At 38.0% G+C, this 20,262-nt stretch overlaps 1 protein-coding gene across 8 annotated transcripts in view; it reads right to left on the bottom strand.

The window, feature by feature from the left end:
* CEP290 (centrosomal protein 290) overlaps window positions 1–20,262 on the bottom strand; it is a 47,371-nt gene that overhangs the window by 1,544 nt on the left and 25,565 nt on the right. For all 8 annotated transcript variants that reach the window (XM_083698850.1, XM_083698848.1, XM_083698854.1 and 5 more), the window contains 22 exons: window positions 19,700–19,864; window positions 19,417–19,524; window positions 19,154–19,288; window positions 18,147–18,416; window positions 17,615–17,722; window positions 16,539–16,738; window positions 14,824–15,037; window positions 13,932–14,069; window positions 12,374–12,595; window positions 11,651–11,767; window positions 10,818–10,963; window positions 10,303–10,458; window positions 9,178–9,301; window positions 5,848–5,982; window positions 5,523–5,609; window positions 4,784–4,948; window positions 4,385–4,507; window positions 3,713–3,885; window positions 2,638–2,779; window positions 2,127–2,200; window positions 1,931–2,034; window positions 769–857 (listed from right to left, as the gene is read on the bottom strand). In XM_083698850.1, the coding sequence (XP_083554976.1) occupies window positions 769–857; window positions 1,931–2,034; window positions 2,127–2,200; window positions 2,638–2,779; window positions 3,713–3,885; window positions 4,385–4,507; window positions 4,784–4,948; window positions 5,523–5,609; window positions 5,848–5,982; window positions 9,178–9,301; window positions 10,303–10,458; window positions 10,818–10,963; window positions 11,651–11,767; window positions 12,374–12,595; window positions 13,932–14,069; window positions 14,824–15,037; window positions 16,539–16,738; window positions 17,615–17,722; window positions 18,147–18,416; window positions 19,154–19,288; window positions 19,417–19,524; window positions 19,700–19,864 (3,195 nt within the window). The remainder of the gene's footprint in view (window positions 1–768; window positions 858–1,930; window positions 2,035–2,126; window positions 2,201–2,637; window positions 2,780–3,712; window positions 3,886–4,384; window positions 4,508–4,783; window positions 4,949–5,522; window positions 5,610–5,847; window positions 5,983–9,177; window positions 9,302–10,302; window positions 10,459–10,817; window positions 10,964–11,650; window positions 11,768–12,373; window positions 12,596–13,931; window positions 14,070–14,823; window positions 15,038–16,538; window positions 16,739–17,614; window positions 17,723–18,146; window positions 18,417–19,153; window positions 19,289–19,416; window positions 19,525–19,699; window positions 19,865–20,262) is intronic.

The following is a 20,262-nucleotide window of genomic DNA, read 5'->3' as shown; positions in this document are numbered from 1 at the left end:
CTAATGAGGAACAGCAAAAATTTCACACAATAAATCCTTACACATTAAATCCTAACAATTTCATCTCAGATACATGTGCATTGTTTCATCTTTCACTTGGAGCTTTGATGTAAAATGTCGGCCATAAACATAATGGGCACAATCCAGCCAAAGTTAAGTACTTTTAAATCCCAGAGATTCTAGTGGGGATGTAAGAATGTAGCTCTTTGCCCACTAAAATCAATGGGACCCAGAAGTCTGGCTAGCTCACGCTCTGAGTTTAAGAATATGGATGCAACATTTCACTGTAGCAGAGGAGTGAATCTTCAGGTGGGTCGTTTCTCTTCACTTTGCTAGGTAGGACTGTAGAAATACAGAAATGTATTTCTGTGGGAGAGAGCCTTGCCTTAGCTCCTATAGACAAGCTCTGGGTTTGCTCTGCCATTTTCTCTGCTTGCTGGAACTTCATAGTTTTTCTTCTTGCTAGATCTACTCTCAAAACCCCAAAGCTTTGCACTTGGGACAGTTTCACTATTTTTTCCGCTTGTGCCTATACTGTTTAGTATCTTACCTTTGGGAATCTACAATCCAATATGGGGAAATTTCACCTGTCTTGAAAAGCTTGATAGGAAAGAGGTAACCTGTGAGTGGCAGGTGAAATACCTAGCAAGGAATGACTGTTAATAGCTTGCCTCAAATTGTGGCTAATGATAGCTAAAGCACATTCTGAAAATCTTCTCAATAAACAGATACTTATCTGGAAGAAATTGGAATATTTACAACACTTACATGAAGTCGCTGCTGTTCTAAATCGGAGGTTTTCAACTGTGTCTTGAGGCTTGTTACCTCTGCCAGTAGTTTATAGTTTCCATCTTTCCCTACGGATTCAAATGGAAGATTTTCCATATGTATGTGTGTGATGAAGATTCCAAAAAAGTTACAAGCTAGAAAGTCCATTCTCTACTGCTACAAAGTTAATAATTTACTGCAAACATTTACAGGCAGCTCCCCATTTGATTTGCATGTGGTGCAAGGCACCTGGAAGTGGTACCCAGAAATGGGGAGCATCTGGTTAGCCAAGCGCTGCTGTCCCATACATGTCAGCTGTGCCTGCTATGCCACCCCTATGAGCGTTATGTGCCAGTTAACAGCCTTATGTGCAACAACTGTATAACCTCAGAGTACAGGAAAAACTACCACTACTTTCCAGTGTTCTGTTCTCGTTTTCCTGAAACATAATATTCTAAATCTAATGTGATTTCCCTCAATAAATGTAAAGTTTCCAATACAAGTGGAGTAAATGAAGCCATCTCATTGGTCCAGCCAGGTGAGTAAATAAAGTCCTTACATGACAATTCAAGATGAGTTTTATCATTAAATAAAACCGGGGAGTCCCAGGTTTTGTAGCGCTTCACCTGAGTTGTTTTGTGACAAAAAGTGGATATTCTGGGAGAATGATTCTACAAAAACTTAGGTTTTTGAATGCGAAGTAAATTACAGTAAGCAGTATCTATTAAAACAAAACAAAAAAATTCCTTCCAGTAGCACCTTAAAGACCAACTAAGTTAGTTCTTGGTATGAGCTTTCTTGTGCATGCACACTTCTTCAGATACACACAAGTGTGCATGCACACGAAAGCTCATACCAAGAACTAACTTAGTTGGTCTTTAAGGTGCTACTGGAAGGAATTTTTTTTTTGTTTTGCCTATGGCAGACCAACACGGCTACCTATCTGTAACCAGTATCTATTAGTCAGAAGTCCTAAACCTTCCCTTGCTTGAGTGGAAGGCACTTTTGCTCACATACGTCTACCATTTCCTTCCTCTTTCAGCCTTCCACACTTCATTCAGCATTGTTCAGATATGTCCCTGATTCTAGGGAAGTAGCTTTTCAGAAGCTTCTTTATATTTAAGTCTTTGGTAGGTTTGATCTGTAGTATTTTAAACGTTACCAGCTGCAAATCCACCATCTTCCTTAACTTCAGTCTGTTTTCGAGAACTCTCCACCTGGTAAGCTAACTCTGCTTTTTCCTTTTCCAAACGATCATTGGTTAATCTGCAAACGCATAAAACAGGACAAAGATCTAAATAGTCCTCAATATTTTTCCATGTAGATCTGAAGAAGAAAGAAGCTTTTCTTTGCTTTACCTGAGAAGCTGAAGTTCTTTGGCAAGCCCTTGCTCTGTTTTAGCACCCTCAGGAAAGTGTTTGAGAAGTTCAACCTTTACATAGAAGGAAAAAAAATACTTTTATTTTAACATTAGAAATTTCTAGGTCTTTGCCAGATTGCCTGTAGCAGAGCAAAGAACCCAGAAGACAAAGTTCAGCTCCTGTGCTGTCTGGGGTTGGGGTGTGGCATGTGGACAAGAACAGGTAGTGCATACCTGACTCCAAAGGAAAGAAAAAGCTAAAAAATAATGAATTAAAAAGCCTGCTGAAAATAAAACTATAAGGGACTTTAAAAAAAAAACCTTTGTAAAGCCAGAAGACGTAACACAAACAGAAGATGGTGCTATTCCAAATGCAAGGCCTTTCCTCTAGATGAGGAAAGGAAAGTACAGCATCCTAAACAAAAGGTAGATTGTGCATTAAAAATTTGCAAATAAAAATATAAATTAAAGATGGTCTGCAAATTACACCCAGAATCATGTTTACTTACCTGTTCTTTTAAGATTTCAATATATTTTTCATTTTTTTCTTCACTCTCTGTGGATTTTCGTAATGCCTGTTTAAGATCACTAATGGCTTGAGTTTTTTTGGCAATATCAGCTTCCATTTCTTTCATCTTATTTTCATACATTCTGAAAGAGAAAATTAAGATCTGTTCAAAACATTGTTTCTAGACGTTAGAATAAAACCTTAAGCTGCTATATCAAGGGAGTGCAGCAAAGAGGGATCATTTTACAAAACAGTGTGGGAAAGATGTTTTATATGTCAAGACTTGCTGATCTACAAATTATATTAAGGCACCACACTACAAATTTTGCATTAAGGAACTTGTGCAACTTGCATTTATTTTTCCATTAATATACAAAGCAGAAACATCCAACTAATGAAATTCACAAGTGGGAGAAGATATAAATAAGGAGGGTGGGCAATTTTTTAGCCATTTCTCTTCAGTAAATATGAAACCAGTATGATGCTTTATCAATTTGGTGATGGGGGCTTTTTTTTTTTTAAAAAAAGGATACTTTCCCTCTTTCCAACATTGTTGCTCAAAGTTCAAAGAAAATACCTACAATATGAGAAGAAATCTATATGATGGTGAGTATTCATGAGCACACCATTTTCTATGGACCACTTGATGCCTGTTAGTTGCTGGGAATCTTGCAAAGTATCCTGGACTGGGCAGAGCCTGGTTTGATATAGCCAAGGCGTTTATTATATTCCTTAACTGGAGTTCAAATTAAGGATAATTTATCAAAAAGTCCCAAAGTATGTCCTCTTTTAACAAATGTGTAACGTGTGAATGGACCACTGAGACACTTAATAAAAATAAAAGCAACCTGAAATCAACTATTGCACACTGTATTATTCACATTAGTCTAACAACAGTCAGCAACTGTCCCAAACAGCATTTATGACTGACTAAATAAGTATACTGTATACATGACTCAGGATCATATACTGGATATGTACAATTTTTTTTTATTCTGAAAATAAGTCTCTCGTTTATTGGCAATAATGAGGACAATAGACAAGCAAAGCTATCCAATTAATGTTCAAGTTCTTACCTTGTTATCACAATGGATTTCCCACCCTTGCCATCAGCTCCCTCAAGCTGCAGGTTTCTGCTTTCTGCCAAGCTTAGCTTCCTTATGGTCTCTTCCAGTTCTGCAGTCAATTTCTCGTTTATTATCTCAAGATTATTCTTTGCAATCCGCAGCTTCTCTGAATTCTCTGCTTCCTATTGACCAACAAAAATCCCCCCAAGAACACTGCATGCATTGAACTGGTTCAGATGGAATTTTTCAAGACAGGGTACGCCTATACCGTATGTCAGCTTAAGAACCGTTCAGTTCAAACTAGAGTTGTTCATTATATCTGAAATGAGAAACTGTTTTAATACCTGCTTACAAACCTAGATCTCAGAAATCATCTTTCATTCCTGATTAGTAAATACAAAAACATATTGGCTTGTTTCAGATGTAATGAAGAACCCTGCTCTGAATAAAACAGAAGTGTGGAAGCTGTTGTGCAAGGGAAGGGCAAAAGGAGAGTGTTAATTCCTACTTGCTATATACTATGTTTTAACATGCCAGGGTTTTTATGCCCCAAAGGATCCATTTTTAAAAAAATTTAAAAAGTTATATTAGATATTCTAAGCTAGAAGGCCTTTGTGTTTTGAGAGAAGAATTGAATGATAATAAGAATACTTCATGATATCAACGTTTTCACAGATGTACCTTTTTCAGCTCCTTCCGGATTCTCTCATTTTCAGCAATTATCTTTTCTGTGCCTTTAGTTTTCAGTTCATAGCGCATACTCAATTCCCCTCCAAGGTGAACTTTTAGTTTTTCCATTTCAGACTTAATTCAGAAATAAATAAAAGAGTATTGGTTATCTGTCATGTTGATATTGCTACAAACTGGAAAAAAGCACCGTGCCCATTTAAGTATAGGAAAAAAACACACCAATTTATAGACAGCTGTGTGTGATTCTTTAAAAATCACCAATAAGTTTAAAATAGAATCCTACACTGAGCTTTCCATGTATACATTGAAAGTACTGACATGGATCTTATATACATTTAATTTTTATATTAAGGAACAAAATCATACGGCTTTCAAAAGGGAATATGTTACCTTTAAACATTCATTTTCTTGTTCAAGGCTGGCCAGTTTTTCATTGGAGACTACTCCAGGTGCTTTCTTAAGCTCTTCGTTTTCTCTCTGAACTCTCTCCACAACCTTTTTCATCAAACCAATTGTTTTCTCTAATTCTGGAATAGTTTTCCCACTTCTTCCAGACTATACAACAAAGAAATATTTGTCATTTTCATGTCAAAGAACTCCAGTTATTAGACAGCACCAGTTCATTTTCATTTAGTTCTCACAGAATCTTTAGCTTTTTTGGAAACATTAGTTATCAAGGGTTGGCAAGCCGGAATTGTATTTTTGCAGGACCACCTCTATCTATCTATCTATGGATGATAAACTTGGTCATGCAAAAGCCAAACGTTCCCTATAATCTTAATGCAATCAAGACAACTCGACACTTGGCTTGAAAGTTCTAGCCCTGAAACTCATCCATCCAGAGTCACATGCCCAGAAAAGTACAGATAATTGCATTCCCTTTTTACTCACTTGGAAATTTCCCTATCAGTTGCCACAGTGGCATTTTGTTCTCTAAGATAGCTGACTTTAATCCTGGGACTCAGGGAGTCACATACGCCTCTGCTTCAAAAAACACTAAGTTATTTCATATTGTTTTTTGTGTGGATAGCTAATAGCTGTAAAAGAAGTATGATTTAGGAAAAAGGAAACAAAATATTTGGTTTACTCTTGTTCTTAAAATTCAAGCTCCACAATGTTTAATACATACCCCTCTGACATTGCCTAGCTTCCGCTCAGCTTCTGCCTTCTCTCGTTTCAGGAGCTCACACATTTCCTTTAAATCAGCTACTTGGTTCTAAAGAGAATAAAATAGTTTTACCCAGCTGAAAACTATACTCTAAAAATTATGCAGTTTACACTGAAAATAATTGATCAGAACCATTATTATCTAATGAATTTTTCTGTTTGGGGTAAATGAAGGTTATATATGTGACTTATCATATAAATGATTTATAATGAAAGGACTCATGAACCCCAAAGTATACACTGGCATTCCATGGCACCAGTCAACACACTGCTTGTTAAAAATATACCTTTAATCTTGGCAAGTCTTTGTTGGCCTGTTCCAGCTGGAATCGTAATTCCATATTTTCAGATGATAGCATTAGGTTTTCCTTTTGAAGCTCTTGTTCTTTTTGATATTGATCATCTGATCCTAATCCTGATGTCTTAGCAAGCAGAAAAGAAGAAAGATTAGTATCAAAATGCTGAATATTTGCATTGTTTCACTTGACAAATAGCAATGCAATTGTAACATTCTGGTAAATGCCTGATCAGTTTATCCATAAACAGATCAGGCATTTACCAGAATGTTACAATTGCATTGCTCTTTTTGTCTTTGGGTTTGTCACTGATATATGGCGTCTGATACAACACTTGTCAAAAAGAAATGTTGCTCACTGCTAAGGCTTTAAAGGGACTAGCAGTTTGAATTGTGTTTTGAAATGGGCTAGAAGTCCATTTCCAAGAACAGTCCCAGTAAGCAGAACTAACAGCAGCTGTCACATACACATACACATTATACACATACACATTATAGTAGTGAATCCTGGGTCCTATTCACTCGTTAATTCTGTGAGTACTGTTCCACTGAATTCAACCAGAATTTAACAGTAATATTTGATTTGAGCTCAACTCACTGCAACACCTGCCATGGTTCCGTTATGAAAATATTATCTACTTTATACAGCTAGCCACTATGCACAGAACTGAATGCTAATAAGCTGCTCATGGTGGCAAATAACTACTTGTAGTAGTATATGCACAAATAGCAAATTCAAGCCCTATTTGGGTGCACATGCAACACATGGAAAGTGGTAAGGCAGGTGGCAGGGATGTAGCAGAGATATGAATGCTAGATGTTTGGGCACCTTCCGACTCCCCCCCCCCCAGTGACTAATCACATGAGGGGCCCCTTTTCCAACTCTACAATTCTATGACTGAACATATAGGGCTTGAACAAGCAACTGCAATAAGACACATTCACAATGAACCATAAACAATGCTCAGGATATATGCTGGAATGTTTCTCTTGTAGAAGTACAAGCTCATATTTTAGTACCACCACTACAAAAAACAATTCTTTACATTTCATTCACCGTCCTGGATATTGTGGCAGCCTATTTCATCCTATGCACTTGTATTCCAAAGCAAAAAGCCTCAGGTGTGGACAGTTACTATGATGGTGCTGTAGGTTAAACTAGGAAATGATGGGGTTTCTGGTCACACTACATGACACACTTCAAGCAGGATCAGCTACACAAAGGATTGGTAAAGGGGGAAAGCAGGGAGTTCTTGTTTTTGGCAAACCTGAGGAACTTCACAAAACTCTGGAATCAGGTCAGCCCTCTCTTGCTCAGTTTGATGGCTCTCACAGGCATCTTCTACTATGATCTCATCATTATTTTTTTCAACTTCTGTATCGGAATCGCTGGGCTGATTAGCAGCTTCCTCCGAGTTAAGCTGAATGGAGCTCTTTCCGTCAGGACAAGATTCATGCCCGGTTGCTTTTTCTTGTTCATCTTCCCCACCTTCATCTCCATCACCACCACCACCACCGCCGCCACTAGAATGCTTGCAAGTTTCTTCTGTTTCTCCTTTGGTTATTTCACATTCTTCGTCAATTTTCTCTTCTTCAGCAGAAGCATTTGTCTGTTCTGCATTCTCTTCAATGGAACTCGTTTTTGGAGAGCTGCTCTTTTTACCTTCTGATGCTGCCTCTAAATCCACTCGATTTCCCCCATTTTGAAAGTGCTGTTCTGGAATGCCATTGACAGCAATACCTTTGGCAGCCTGATGGGATTCGTCTGTAATATGTGCCCCCTCATTGTCCCCATCATCATCATCTGTGTTAGTCATATCATCAAAAGCTTGGTGTCTTGACTTGGTGTTGCCTAACAGAGTCCTCTTAGGCACGTGTTTCAGATGTTTGTGCTTAGTGAATTTGTTAGTAGTAATAGAGGTATTAGCCAATGCAGCTGTCTCACATGGAGAACTCTGATACAGAAGAAAGAGGTAATGTTGCATAGAAATAAAAGTAGTAGATAGTAAAGGAAGGATGACACCTATTCACATTAATGTAACTTAATCGGAATATAGCTTAACTGCAACAAGAAACAAGATGCAAATCAGGATGATGTGGACTCGTTCAGTACATCAATTTTATCTGGTTTCAGTTCTCTAAAGCTTAATTCATCCTCTGCTTCCACTTGTCTCTAAACTAAGCTGCCATATTCAAATAAAAAAGGGAATTTCTTTTCCTGGCCTTAAATCTAACAGAACTTTCTGGCCCATCTAGTTCAACATTCTGTTTTTAACCAGTCAGATGCTCCTGGTAGGTACTTCACTGTTTGTCCCTGCATCTAATACTCTGAGGCGGACTGCCTCTGGAGACTGAAGGTTCCATTTGGTCGTAACAAAAGAGCCACTAAACAGACCTTTGAGTTTGTCTAATTATTTTCCAAGTTATCCAAGCTAGCAATTATCACTGTATTGCAGTAATGACTACTATAAGCAGACCACAAGTTGTTTGAAGAAGTATTTTCTTTTGTCTTTCTTGAATACACTGCCACATCAGCAATTTAACTGTACAACCCTGAATTATAACATTATGAAGGAAGATAAAATTTTCATAATTTAATTTTTTCCATAACGTTAACAAGTTTTAAAAATCAGTATCATTCTTTAGCCTTCCTTTTGAACTTAAAAGCCCAAAACATTTTAACCTTTCTTAAGATGAGAGTTGGGTCCAACCCCTGATCGTTTAGTGCCCTTTTCTAGTTCTTGAAATAGCAAGGTTAAAACTGCACAATATGTTCTTGCATCATAACATAAGGAGACACTGACACTGATTTTATATCCTTTTTCTAAAAAGTGCCTTACTCTGAATTTGCATTTTTCATTTCCACTCAGCTTATACCTTTAAGTGGGAGTATTCAGATGTTACTAAGTTCAGTGTATCTCTCTAGTGGAGATGGAATTGAAATTCCCTTTTTATCTAAGCCTGCTCAGGCAGTAATTCTTCCCCCATTACAGGACTTTATATGCTTTCTCATCACCCCTCAAGACAGGCATTGATGCTTCAATCTTCTCACTTCAGTCCTTGCAATATAAAATATGAAGGTTCTCCTAATGTTAATACAATGCTATCATTACAAAACAACCAGGTAGAAACCCATTGGTGTTCAGAATTACAAAGCTTTGAGTACCCGGTTTCTGCAGCACTTGCACAGGCATTAAAATTCTCATCAGCTGAGATAAAGAACAGAAACAAGACAGCTTACACAGTGAAGGCTACAAGTTGAATGTAAACACACACACACACACGGTTGCATAATTCAAGTAATAAGAATAGATTAACCTACCGAAGGTCTTGAAAAAGTGTCTCTGGAAAGCTGTTTTTCCAATACAAGAAGCTTTTCTTGTAGGTATCTGTTTTTTAAGTGTAAATCTTCTACAACAGAATCTCGAGGGACAGCATACTGTGTCCTACATAAAAAGCGTGTGAGATTGCAGAACCAGTGCATGACTTGACATACGATTTACATTTTTATAATTATTCTACTTAAACATGGGTAAGGATGAGTAGCATTAGATATGCACCAGCTTTTCTATAATGCACATGCTATCCTACAGCATTACATAAAATATATTTATCCACACACATATTGATCTGGTTCAGATGCAATGCTAAACTATGCTTTAGTTTTACATGCATAACTCTCGGACTTGTACACTACCCATTCTCCTCTCCTCCTCCAACATGACCATGAACAATTGATCAGAAGGTTTCACTTCCATTTTCAATTAACCACAATTAATCATTTCGTCAGAACTCCTAAAAATATGTATTTCTGCACTGTACTTGTTAATAAGAGGGTGCCACAGAAAACTTTAATCCTCTTTTAAGAAATACCTGTTTGTGAAAAAGCAGCATTCCTCTCTAAAATATCAAGAGTAGCCTAATTTGAACATAAAGCTAACCCATAGCTATTTAGCTAAAGTATGGTTTTTCTGAAAATCTGAACCCAGCTTACTACTTTACCCATATTTGTATCTGCCAACAAACCATATTGTGAAGCCACAATTGGTTATTGGGTTACAATGATTTGGAGTAACGCCCAAACCCCAAAGCTCTGCTTGACCATAGTTTGTTGAGCAAACTCACCCCAACCACTCACCAAGCTACAGTCATGAGGCAGGAACAACTGGAAAGCAAACTAAGCTTTAGAAAAATAAGCTGTGGCTTGTTTGCCTGTCTGCTTCTTGAACAAAACCATGGTTAAAACAAACAAGTATCCAGCATTGTCTGTACATTAAAACTAACTAATGTAATTTTTTAATGCCATGCTTGTATTAATTCCTCAAAATGGTTAAAATGTTCAGCTTCCAGGAAATGTACTTAATATAATAAATCAAAAGTGCCTATTTAGAAAAGACCACAAAAAACAGAGCACTCTTAATTTCACTTTTTTTGTAGTATTTCTTACTTTAGGTGAACAATCTCATTCTCCAAATCTATATTTCGTTTTCGTAGCTCTTCCAGCTCTCTCTCTGATTCAGAGGCTCGCACTCCTACAACCTGATCAACAGTAATACCACAGCTCTTGAGTTTCTTCTGCAAAGTAATTTTTTCTTTATCCGCCCTGTAGTATTTAATGGATTTTCATTAATATAATGGTACATTTTCTTCCATACAAAATAACATTTGAAGATTTATTGGTCTGCTTAATTTGATGCATGCCTACTCGGAAATCATTCCTACTCAGTTGAACGAGTTTCCCTCTCAGGAAATGTGTACAGGATTGCAGCCCTATTTGAGGAAGTTTTTTCCAGGAGTACCTACAATTGGGAGATCTAGAAAACTGTGCCAATGGACTACATTTGAGAAAGTGCTGTCTGCAGCCTTATAGACATACAATACACTACTATAGCACCATGTCCTTGATCAATGAATAGTGGTATGTCATATTGCTGTGAGTTTTGTTAATTAAAGAAATCTTACTTTGAAAAAAGTTCCTTTACTGTGTTTAACTGTTTGGCTAAGGACTCTACTTCCTTCTCCTTTTCTTTCAGTTTGTTCCTCATTCCTTCCATTTTCATCTGCCATTTCTTACTTTCTTCCCATCTAATTAATTCTTCCTTAGAGCTCTGCAAAATGATCAAAAACAAAAATGTAAAGTTCTCCAATTTTATTTCTAAAGAGTGAAAACATCCATATTTAAGTCTGCTTATTTTTCTTTAATAAATGCACGCATAAATGTTTGATGTGATTTTTCTATCCTCTTCCCTGTGGAATCGAGAACCCTTTTTGGACAGACAGGAACAATCATGCTATCTGACCATTCATTCATTTGCATTCTGCCTTTGGGGGCACAGCCTACCCAAGAAGCCTTGCAATATCAAAACAGTATAAAACACATCACACATACAACCTAGCATTAACAATGATCTAAAACAGGGGTGGGCAACCTAAGGCCTTCTCAATCTGGCCCACAGATGGTCCGGGAATCAGCATGTTTTTACATGAGTAGAATGTGTGCTTTTATTTAAAATGCATCTCTGGGTTATTTGTGGGGCATAGGAATTCATTCCCCCCCCCAAAAAAAAATATATAGTCTGAGGGATGGTGGACCGGCCCACGGCTGAAAAAGGTTGCTGACCCCTGATCTAAAACAAAACTTTAACCATCACTAGCCCAACCCTGCCCACAAAGTATTGCATTCATAACAAAGCAAAGGAGTCATTATAATGCACCCCCCCCAAAAAAAAAGAAACCCAACATGACAGTGAGAAATGATGTAAGCTAAATTTATTTTAGTTGTGCATCTCTCATACCTTGTCCTCTCTTGGGGTTTTCATTTCTGACTCATCACTCTTCTTTCCTAGTTCACTTTCCAACTTCTTAATTTTTCTTTGAAGTTCCTCTATCAGGCTTTGGTCATCAGCTTTTCCCTGAAAAATTGGGAAAGGTTTAAACTAACTCTAAATTGCCATGCATCATGACTGTGGACATTGGGAGCATTTTAGCAGGTATCACCACTGCACAACCAGATGCGATATGCAAACCCCATTGAAATGAATGCAAAATACACAGTGGCTATCTTTTCTGGATTATGCTCTTAATTAGAGAAGCACTGGCTCTAAGAAATGATTATATATATTATACACACACACACACACACACACACATATATATACACACACAGGCACACACATTCTACACATGCAAATATTCTTCATTCAAATAACCAAGTTTAATGCTTCAAGTATATAAATAAGATTATAATTAAGATTTAAATAAGACACAAGCACAGATACATAGATAAGCTGGCTGATTTGCACTTAATCATAGTTGCCAGAATTTTATTTATTCAATTCATTTATATATTGCAAACTCAGATATATATGCAGTGTACAAAATTCTCAATTAGATCCAAAACAACGTTCAGTTGATTTGCTGCAGTGCAAAACCAGCCAACGAGTGACTCAAGAAATATGCAATTTATTTGTATACTACCAAAACAATGTTCTTTGTTTTATAATTCAAAAAATATTTACCTGAATTGCATTGGTTAGCCTTTTAATCCGCTTTTTCAGTTCTTCATTTTCTTTTTCCATCTCTTTTTTCTCCCTCAGAAATTTAGTGTAGGCTTTAACTTTTTTCTGAAGCTCGTGATTTAAATCATCCACCTCATCTAGTAATGAATTCTCTTTATTTTTGCTTAGCTTGAGGGCATCTTTAAGTCTGGAAAGTTGGTCATTTAAATCTTCTAACTGAATCTAAGAAAATATTTTTTTATGATATATTATTTCAGGACTGCCAACAAAATGAACAAAGAAACGAATGACAATGGCAGACAATAAACATCTTTGCTAATATTGTGTGATATTATGGTCAATTAAACCCAGAACGGATCCACTGAAAACAACATACAAGTCAAATGATCTCTATTTGTCTACTCTGAATGTGACTAATCTTAGATATCACCTACTAAAAACACAGTTCTAAAAACCCTGACTCTGTACATTTGTGACCCAAAAAAAAGCTAAAAGGAGAGACCCTTTTTTTCTCAACCACACCAAATACTCAGTTGCATTAAGACTCTATGCTGCTGGATTCAACATCAAAAGCTGGGGCCGTTGGTGCATCAAGCCCAGTATGATAAATTCATATAGGCAGCACCTGTCTTTTGGAAAGTTACTAACTGAAATATTTTTAGGAATAAAGGTAAACGTACCCCTGCCCGTACGGGCCAGTCGTGTCCGACTCTAGGGTTGTGCGCCCATCTCACTTAAGAGGCCGAGGGCCAGCGCTGTCCGGAGACACTTCCAGGTCACGTGGCCAGCGTGACAAAGCTGCTCTGGCGAGCCGGCACCAACGCAGCACACGGAAACGCCGTTTACCTTCCCGCTATAAAGCGGTACCTATTTATCTACTTGCACTTAGAGGTCCTTTTGAACTGCTAGGTGGGCAGGAGCTGGGACCGAGAGACAGCAGCTCACCCCGCCGCGGGGATTCGAACCGCCGACCATGCGATCGGCAAGCCCTAGGCGCTGAGGTTTTACCCACAGCGCCACCCACGTCCCAGGAATATATGTACACAAAAGGACATGGTTCACCACATAACAGCCCTATTATCACATAGTAATTGCTGAACTGCAAGCCTAAATCCAGCCATTTTTTCTAAACACCAATAAAGTATTATGATGTATTCATTTATTGTTCTTCTAGGGAAGAAACCATGCAAAACCATGGGTCCTATACATCTTGCAATCCATGTGCCAGGTTTCCAGGAAGCACAAGTCTGTTTTTTTGTGGAATAGACCACAATTACAGACACATTATCAGTGTACCTTGATCACAGTAATATGGAACACCGTTTCATTCAATTTTGTGCAAGAGGCCCACACACAATGTGGTGAAATTAACAGGAACTGCTAAGTAGCAGTGTCTGGGAAAGTGCATCATGGGGCTTTTAACACTCAAAAGTACTATTTGAGGACTGGAAGATACAGCAACATATTGGTGTCTGTAATGCTCACAGTGACATCTATCCGCTCTGATGTTCTGCTTTCACATCAGGCCAATATAGGTAAGACTTCACTTCCTGCTCACCCTCAGTTCCTTTGTTTGCTTGTCAACGATCTGTTGAACATTCATGTGTGCCTCTTTTTGTGATGCCACAGAAATAATCTGTTGTTCTGCAGCAGCTGTCATTTCTGCTCGGAGCTCCAGAAGTGCTTTACTCAAAGCCTGAAAAATACTTATCAATCTTAAAAATGATAAATTTGATGAAAAACAATAAACACAAATACTTATAACATCTAGGTCAAAATTTTGCAGTTATATACCTATGTGCTTTGCTGGACAGCTGAAGAAAGCAAGCAGTTAAAAAACAAACATACAACCCAACAGGGATAAAAGACAGGAGTAAGATATATGTCTATGACACAAAGTGGGAAAAGGTTAACAGTACATAGAGTTAATATTAGGTTTAAATAATAAAGTAGCCTAATATTCAACAAGCTCTCTGCCATCATTTCTGGTGGCAGTTAACATAAGGCAGTAAGAAGAGCCATGCTGGTTCAGACCAATGGCCCATCTAGTTGGGGTAACCCAGTCAGATTTGGGGGGGGGGGTTACAAGTAATAATAAATAAATAAATAAATAAATAATTGTTCAGCATCCTGTTCTCGCAGTGGGAAACCCACAGGCAGGATTTGAGCACAAGAGCATTCTCCCCTCCTGTGCTATCCAGCAACTGGTTAAGTGTTTGGGGTGAAGTTGAGCCCACGACATTCATAAGTTATAGAATTAAAGCCAATGTTCCCTCAATTAATTCTTTATTGTTCTTATTTCACAAAAGTGTCTAAAATATACTAGACACTGTATGTAAGAAAAATGAATAGGTCCCTGCAGAGAGGCTCACAATAAAAAAGGTGAAATAATTCTGGTTTGTTAGAGAAAATGAGCTGGTTTACACCCAATTACTAGTTTCCATGCTTACCTTCTGCTGTTTCTCTTTTAAGGCTAGCTGATTCTTCAGCCGTTCCACTAGATTTTTCATTGTAGTTGTTGGAGCTCTATTATTTGCTTCTCTTTGGGCCTCCAGCTCCAGTTTTGCATTCAGTAATTCTTTCTCCATCTGTGACAACAAACCTCTTAGCTCATCCACTTCATCTTTCAATTTTTTCACTTCAGCTGCATGCTTCTCTTCAAGCCTAGCAGAGCAAAATAATAAATAATAATGACATCCATTGGCAAAATTGAGCGAGTTCCAGATGGACTAACTAGGCTGAAGTATTGCATCGTTTCGATTATAATTATACATTATTACCAACAGCAGCCTAGAGGAGCAACACACTGTCAAACTGTCTTTGTGATAAGCAAAGTCAGCTGTGTTCTCTCATTTATTTTCTTCATAGCTCATTAACAAACAAATGTCCTCACTTTATTTCACCTCGTGGCTCAAAAATCTACTGTTCAAAACATATGCTTGGGAGGAGAATCATCAGGGTAGTCCTTGCCACCACCCACCGCATAAAAATCCTGAGAGGTCTGCCAGATGTCTGCTTGTTAAGTTTCATGTTTGAATGGGGGTTTATCAAAGCTGAATCTAATGCATGTGACCCAGAAATGAGGAAACTGTGGCTATTCAGATCTTGTGGGACTCAGTTTCCATCAGCCCCATACAGTGAAGCCAATGGCCAATGAGAATGAGAACTGTTGTCCAGCAACATCTAGAAGGTCATGGGTTGTCCAGCAATATCTAGAAGGTAATGGGTTTTCCACCCAACTGTACATTGATTCTGTCATGACTGCAGAGACCAGTGAATGGATTCCAACTGACCAAACCTTCCAGTAATTCGAAGGCAAGTAGTTACAATCCAGTCATGTATACCTAAATCTAATTTGGGGGGAAAGACACTATATAACAACCGCAGGGACAAGAGGTTAATTATGGAGGGAAGGATACCGTCTACATAATGCTTATTCCAGAGCATTGAAGCTGAACTAAATAGTACTACAGGCTATGGACTACAACCATTTTTATTCTTTTAACGAAATCCTATAAAAACCAAAGGGTGGTATCCAATGAAGCAGTTCCACTAGCCCAAGTAATGAAACTTATTCTTCCTCTCCTCTCCCCATGCAATCCATAAATATGTTCTGGGGTTCCCCCAGAGCAGGTTGGGGGGCCTGATTGGAGAGAAAGCTCCACAGTTCAGCCAAAAGGGCTTGTGCAAGAAGAACTGTTAGTTGGATACTGCCCAATGAACTGATCTTTTCAACATACCTTTTAAAGACATACCTTTTAATTATTATTATTTGAATTTATATACCACCGTATACCCGGAGGTCTCAGGGAGGTTCACATAAAAAGATCACAGTATATAAAATAAAAATAAAAGCAATAACCCAATAATACACTCTCCCCCAGCCAAAGAGCCACATTTTAAAAGGGTATGGGATGTTGATCAGGAGGTTAAAAAGGAACATTTTTGCCTGGCGCCTAAAGGTGTATAAAGAAGTACTCCTGAAAACAAAAATAACCCATTATTTTTATATAATGATAATGAGCTCTATGTTTAAGCTGAATGCTTACCTCTACGATTATTATATATTTTAGCCAAGGTTTTCTAAAGATTGATGAAACATGACAACTCTCAAGATCCCTGCAGATCATTTAAAGAATGAAGTATAATTCTAATCTACACTTACTGGACCCTGATGTTATCAAATTCCTTGATTTTTGCCAAAGTAATCTGCTTTTGCTTCTGCAATTCGGACGATGTTTTCTTTAATTTGTTCAGAAGGGATGCAAGGGAACTGTCCTGTTCTGCTACAGTTTGCTCCATCTCTGCCAGACGAATTAAATGTTTATTTGCTGGGACAGCTAAAGATGGCTTTTTCACCAACTCCTGTGGAACAAAACAGGTTATCTAATGAATAAATATTCCATTGTTTGTTTGATATTACTGTTTAACTCGTATCCTGGATGTAATGTATAAGCTAAGATGCATCATATATTTGCATCTTAAGTAAGTTGAGGTACTGTATGGCTCATTTGCCCTTATTTACATGGTAAATTCTTGAAATATAACCATGTTTTTCATTCGCATGCTGTGAAGCCCTAACAATAGCTTGTCTAAAAATAGCGTTTTACAAAAATTCCTAAAAATGGTTTCCAGAAATCCTTTTTATTACCAGTGTGTTTTATTACTTTTCTATCATCAGGAATGCAGTACACTGTGGCACTGATGATATCATCAGAAAGGCACCTTTGTTGGTTTAAACATTGGGCCACGGTCACAGGATATGAAGTCATCACTGCAAATTTGGGGCCCAGATCCTTAAGAGCTTTATATGTCAACTCGTCACTAATGGTGCCCCAAAGGCTGCAGAAAGTCAGTGGAAGCCTGATGGAACTCAATGGCTGGATCCCAAGTGCTCCTGGTGTGAGCAGACATTGATTCAGCTCACTCAATGGGTGGGACAGTGATCTGCGCTGACTTCCCACTCCATATGTATTTCTCTTTAAAAACAAAACAATATGCATTCCTCTTTAAAAACAAAAAAACAAAATTCCCAAGGTTGTCTCCAACCCATGGGACCAGCGTTTTGATTGTGGGGTGGGCAGCTGTAAAAAGACAGCTTCCACAAATTACTTTACATCAGAACTTGGCTGGATCCAAGCCAAAAAGGATAAGAAATCACTATATTTCAATTCTGTCCCCATCTTATCTTTATTCCCCAAATCCTCAAATGCAGAAATCATGAACAAAACTTATACTTACTAATGCAGTTTGCTTGAATTTGTTAAAAGAACTGTCAGCATGTATATCTAACTTTTGATGTAGCACTCTGAGGTCGTCTTCATGTTTCTTTGCAATTTCCTCTTGTTCCTGAATAGTGCAAAAATATATATATTTGTTTCTGTGTCCATTGTATTCTACAAAAATTTCAAATAGTTACTAATCTTATCACGCTAAATGCAAAAGAAACTGAAAAGGATGTCCACAACAAAAGGCAATACTCTTCAAGTTTTCCAAACACAGAAGTCACTTTTAACTTCCTTTACTTCCTTATGCTACATATTCAGGACTTTTCCCCATGAATGGCACTCAGAATAATGCAGTCCCAAGTCATGTTGGAAACACCAATTCACACAAATGGCACCTCTGTGCCACCACTGCCCAGTTCAAATGGCCCTGTGTAACCCAGCATTTTCCATTCATCCATTCATTAAAAAAATTCTACAATGCCCTTCAATTCAAAATTTCCAGGGCTGTTTACAATAACAGCTCATGCATTTTGTACTGTAAATACCTCTCTTGCTTTGGCCAAAAGGTGTTGGTACTTTTTCAACACTTCCTCTTTTTGATTTAATCTTGCTTGCATATTTGCAATTGTCTGGTGCGCAATTTTCAGAGCACGAGGAGAGGCAGCAGAGTCCTCTTCTTTTGGTCCAAGCTCTGCTATTATTTTCTCTCTCTCTGATGATGCTGGCAATCGAAGTCTCAGTTCATTTATGATCCTGTCTCTGGATAAGATACTTTGCTCCGCTTTCCACAAAGCAGCTTCTTTTTCTTTCAGCTTCTGTAATAAAATAAATCTCTGTTACCAAAAATGACAAATGTAATTGAGAGGATTTCTTCTTCTTTTTTCAACATGGAGAAAAGAGTGGGGAAATAAAGGCAAGTGGGGAGCTGTGAAAAACAAGAGGTGGGGGCAGGACCAGAATAGGTAGGTAGGTAGGTAGATAGATAGATAGATAGATTATTCATTTTTAGGTCAAGAGAACTAGACAACCAACAAAGAATATCACAGAATAGCTGTTTTAATCAAAGGCAGGACCAACTGAAGTGCATTCTGGGAGCTACCTGCTTCCCAAGACATTGTTCCTGCCTTTGACCACCAGGTGGAGTCAAAGCCCAACCTGATAGCCTGGCGCCTTCATTACATATCTTTAAGTGCCAGGCCAAACTGTTTCTCTATAACCAAGCCTTTGGCTGAGTAACATTCTGCGGTCTTTTAAATGGGTTTGTAGAAGAAATTATTCGGATTGTTTTTCTTTTTGTTCCATTATGAATTTTATGTTCTCATCTTATATTTTTACGTTGTGAATCACTGTGTGATCCTTGGGTGAAAGGTGGCAGACAAATTTAATAAATAAAAGGTAAAAAAAAGATTTTAAAAATTGAACAGCTGTGCCGCCTTCTGGAGTGAGAGGAAGGAGCAATGCAACTAAAGATACCTTCCTCTGCCGGAGGCAAAATCTCTACTCTATAAATCACTAAAAGCATATGATTCAGTTAGCTGAACAATCCAATCACCTCTTCTAAGGATTTGCAGGTGGCTTGCACTTCCAGGATAGTTCGGATGTGTTCTCGTATTTTCCTTAGAGCTTGCTCAAGCTGATGTGCAAGGGGCAAGCTGGGGTCTGGAACTGATCCTGTAGCTTCATCAAACTGCAGAGAAGTAAACAGAAAGGGTTGTTTTGCGCAGACAGGCGGAGACCCCCCCAACCCCAGGTGACAACCAGGTGGAATAATGACATTTGACGTGTTATGGGACTTATCAGTATGAAATCAGGTACCTTCTGAGCAGTTCTAATTATGTCCTTCTGCTGACGGTCATAAGTGTCGAGCTGACGTTCTAATTCTACTTCTCTTTGTTCCCAGGCCAACTGCCGCTCCTCATGGAACTACAAGATTTAAGGGGTTTAACAAGGACTGTACACAGCCTCTGAGAGCAGCACAAATATATGCTAGATACAGGAACATTTTTCACGTTACATGCAGCAAAACTTTTGTAGGAGTTTTCTCTGCAGAATTTCTAAAGTTATATTAATTTTTTTTAAAAAACTTGCTTTTCTGTACCTTGCTCTGCTGTACAATTTCTTCTTCCAGGTTATTAATGGTACGTTCATATTCAGAAAGGATATTGTTCAAATATTTAATCTCTTCCTTTTTCTTGGCTAATTCGCGGTTCAGTTTAAGGTCCTGAAGACGAAGCTCTTCAATTTTTATATGCCACTCAATTACCTGACAATATACAAATGACCAAATCTGACAACAATTTAAGGACTGAACTGATTCCAAATAGTGCCAAACCACTGCAGAAAAAAAGATGAACTAGCTCAGCTCAAAAATCAGGAGAATTTGGTTGAAAGGAGTGGTGGTTGGGAAAAAATACATAACCATGTGGAATCCTTAGTGCATAGGTAGAGGCACAAGCAAGCATCTCATGAATTCTTTGCATTTTGGCCCAGATTAACAAAATGAAGAATGTGTGCATGTGATTAAATATGAATACAAAAGAATCTGAGTGATGAAGCACTAATGGACTACAACACACATTCAAATGGGGGTGACTGACATTTTTACAGTGGAAATTGACATTCTGTCAATTGACATTGATAAATAGATGCTGCTTTTACCTC

The sequence above is a fragment of the Podarcis gaigeae genome, assembly GCF_964106915.1.
Source record: "Podarcis gaigeae genome assembly, chromosome: 10".
NCBI lineage: Eukaryota > Metazoa > Chordata > Lepidosauria > Squamata > Lacertidae > Podarcis > Podarcis gaigeae.
The sequence above is the reverse complement of the archived record's forward strand: the minus strand, read 5'-3'. Positions and strand labels throughout refer to the sequence as shown.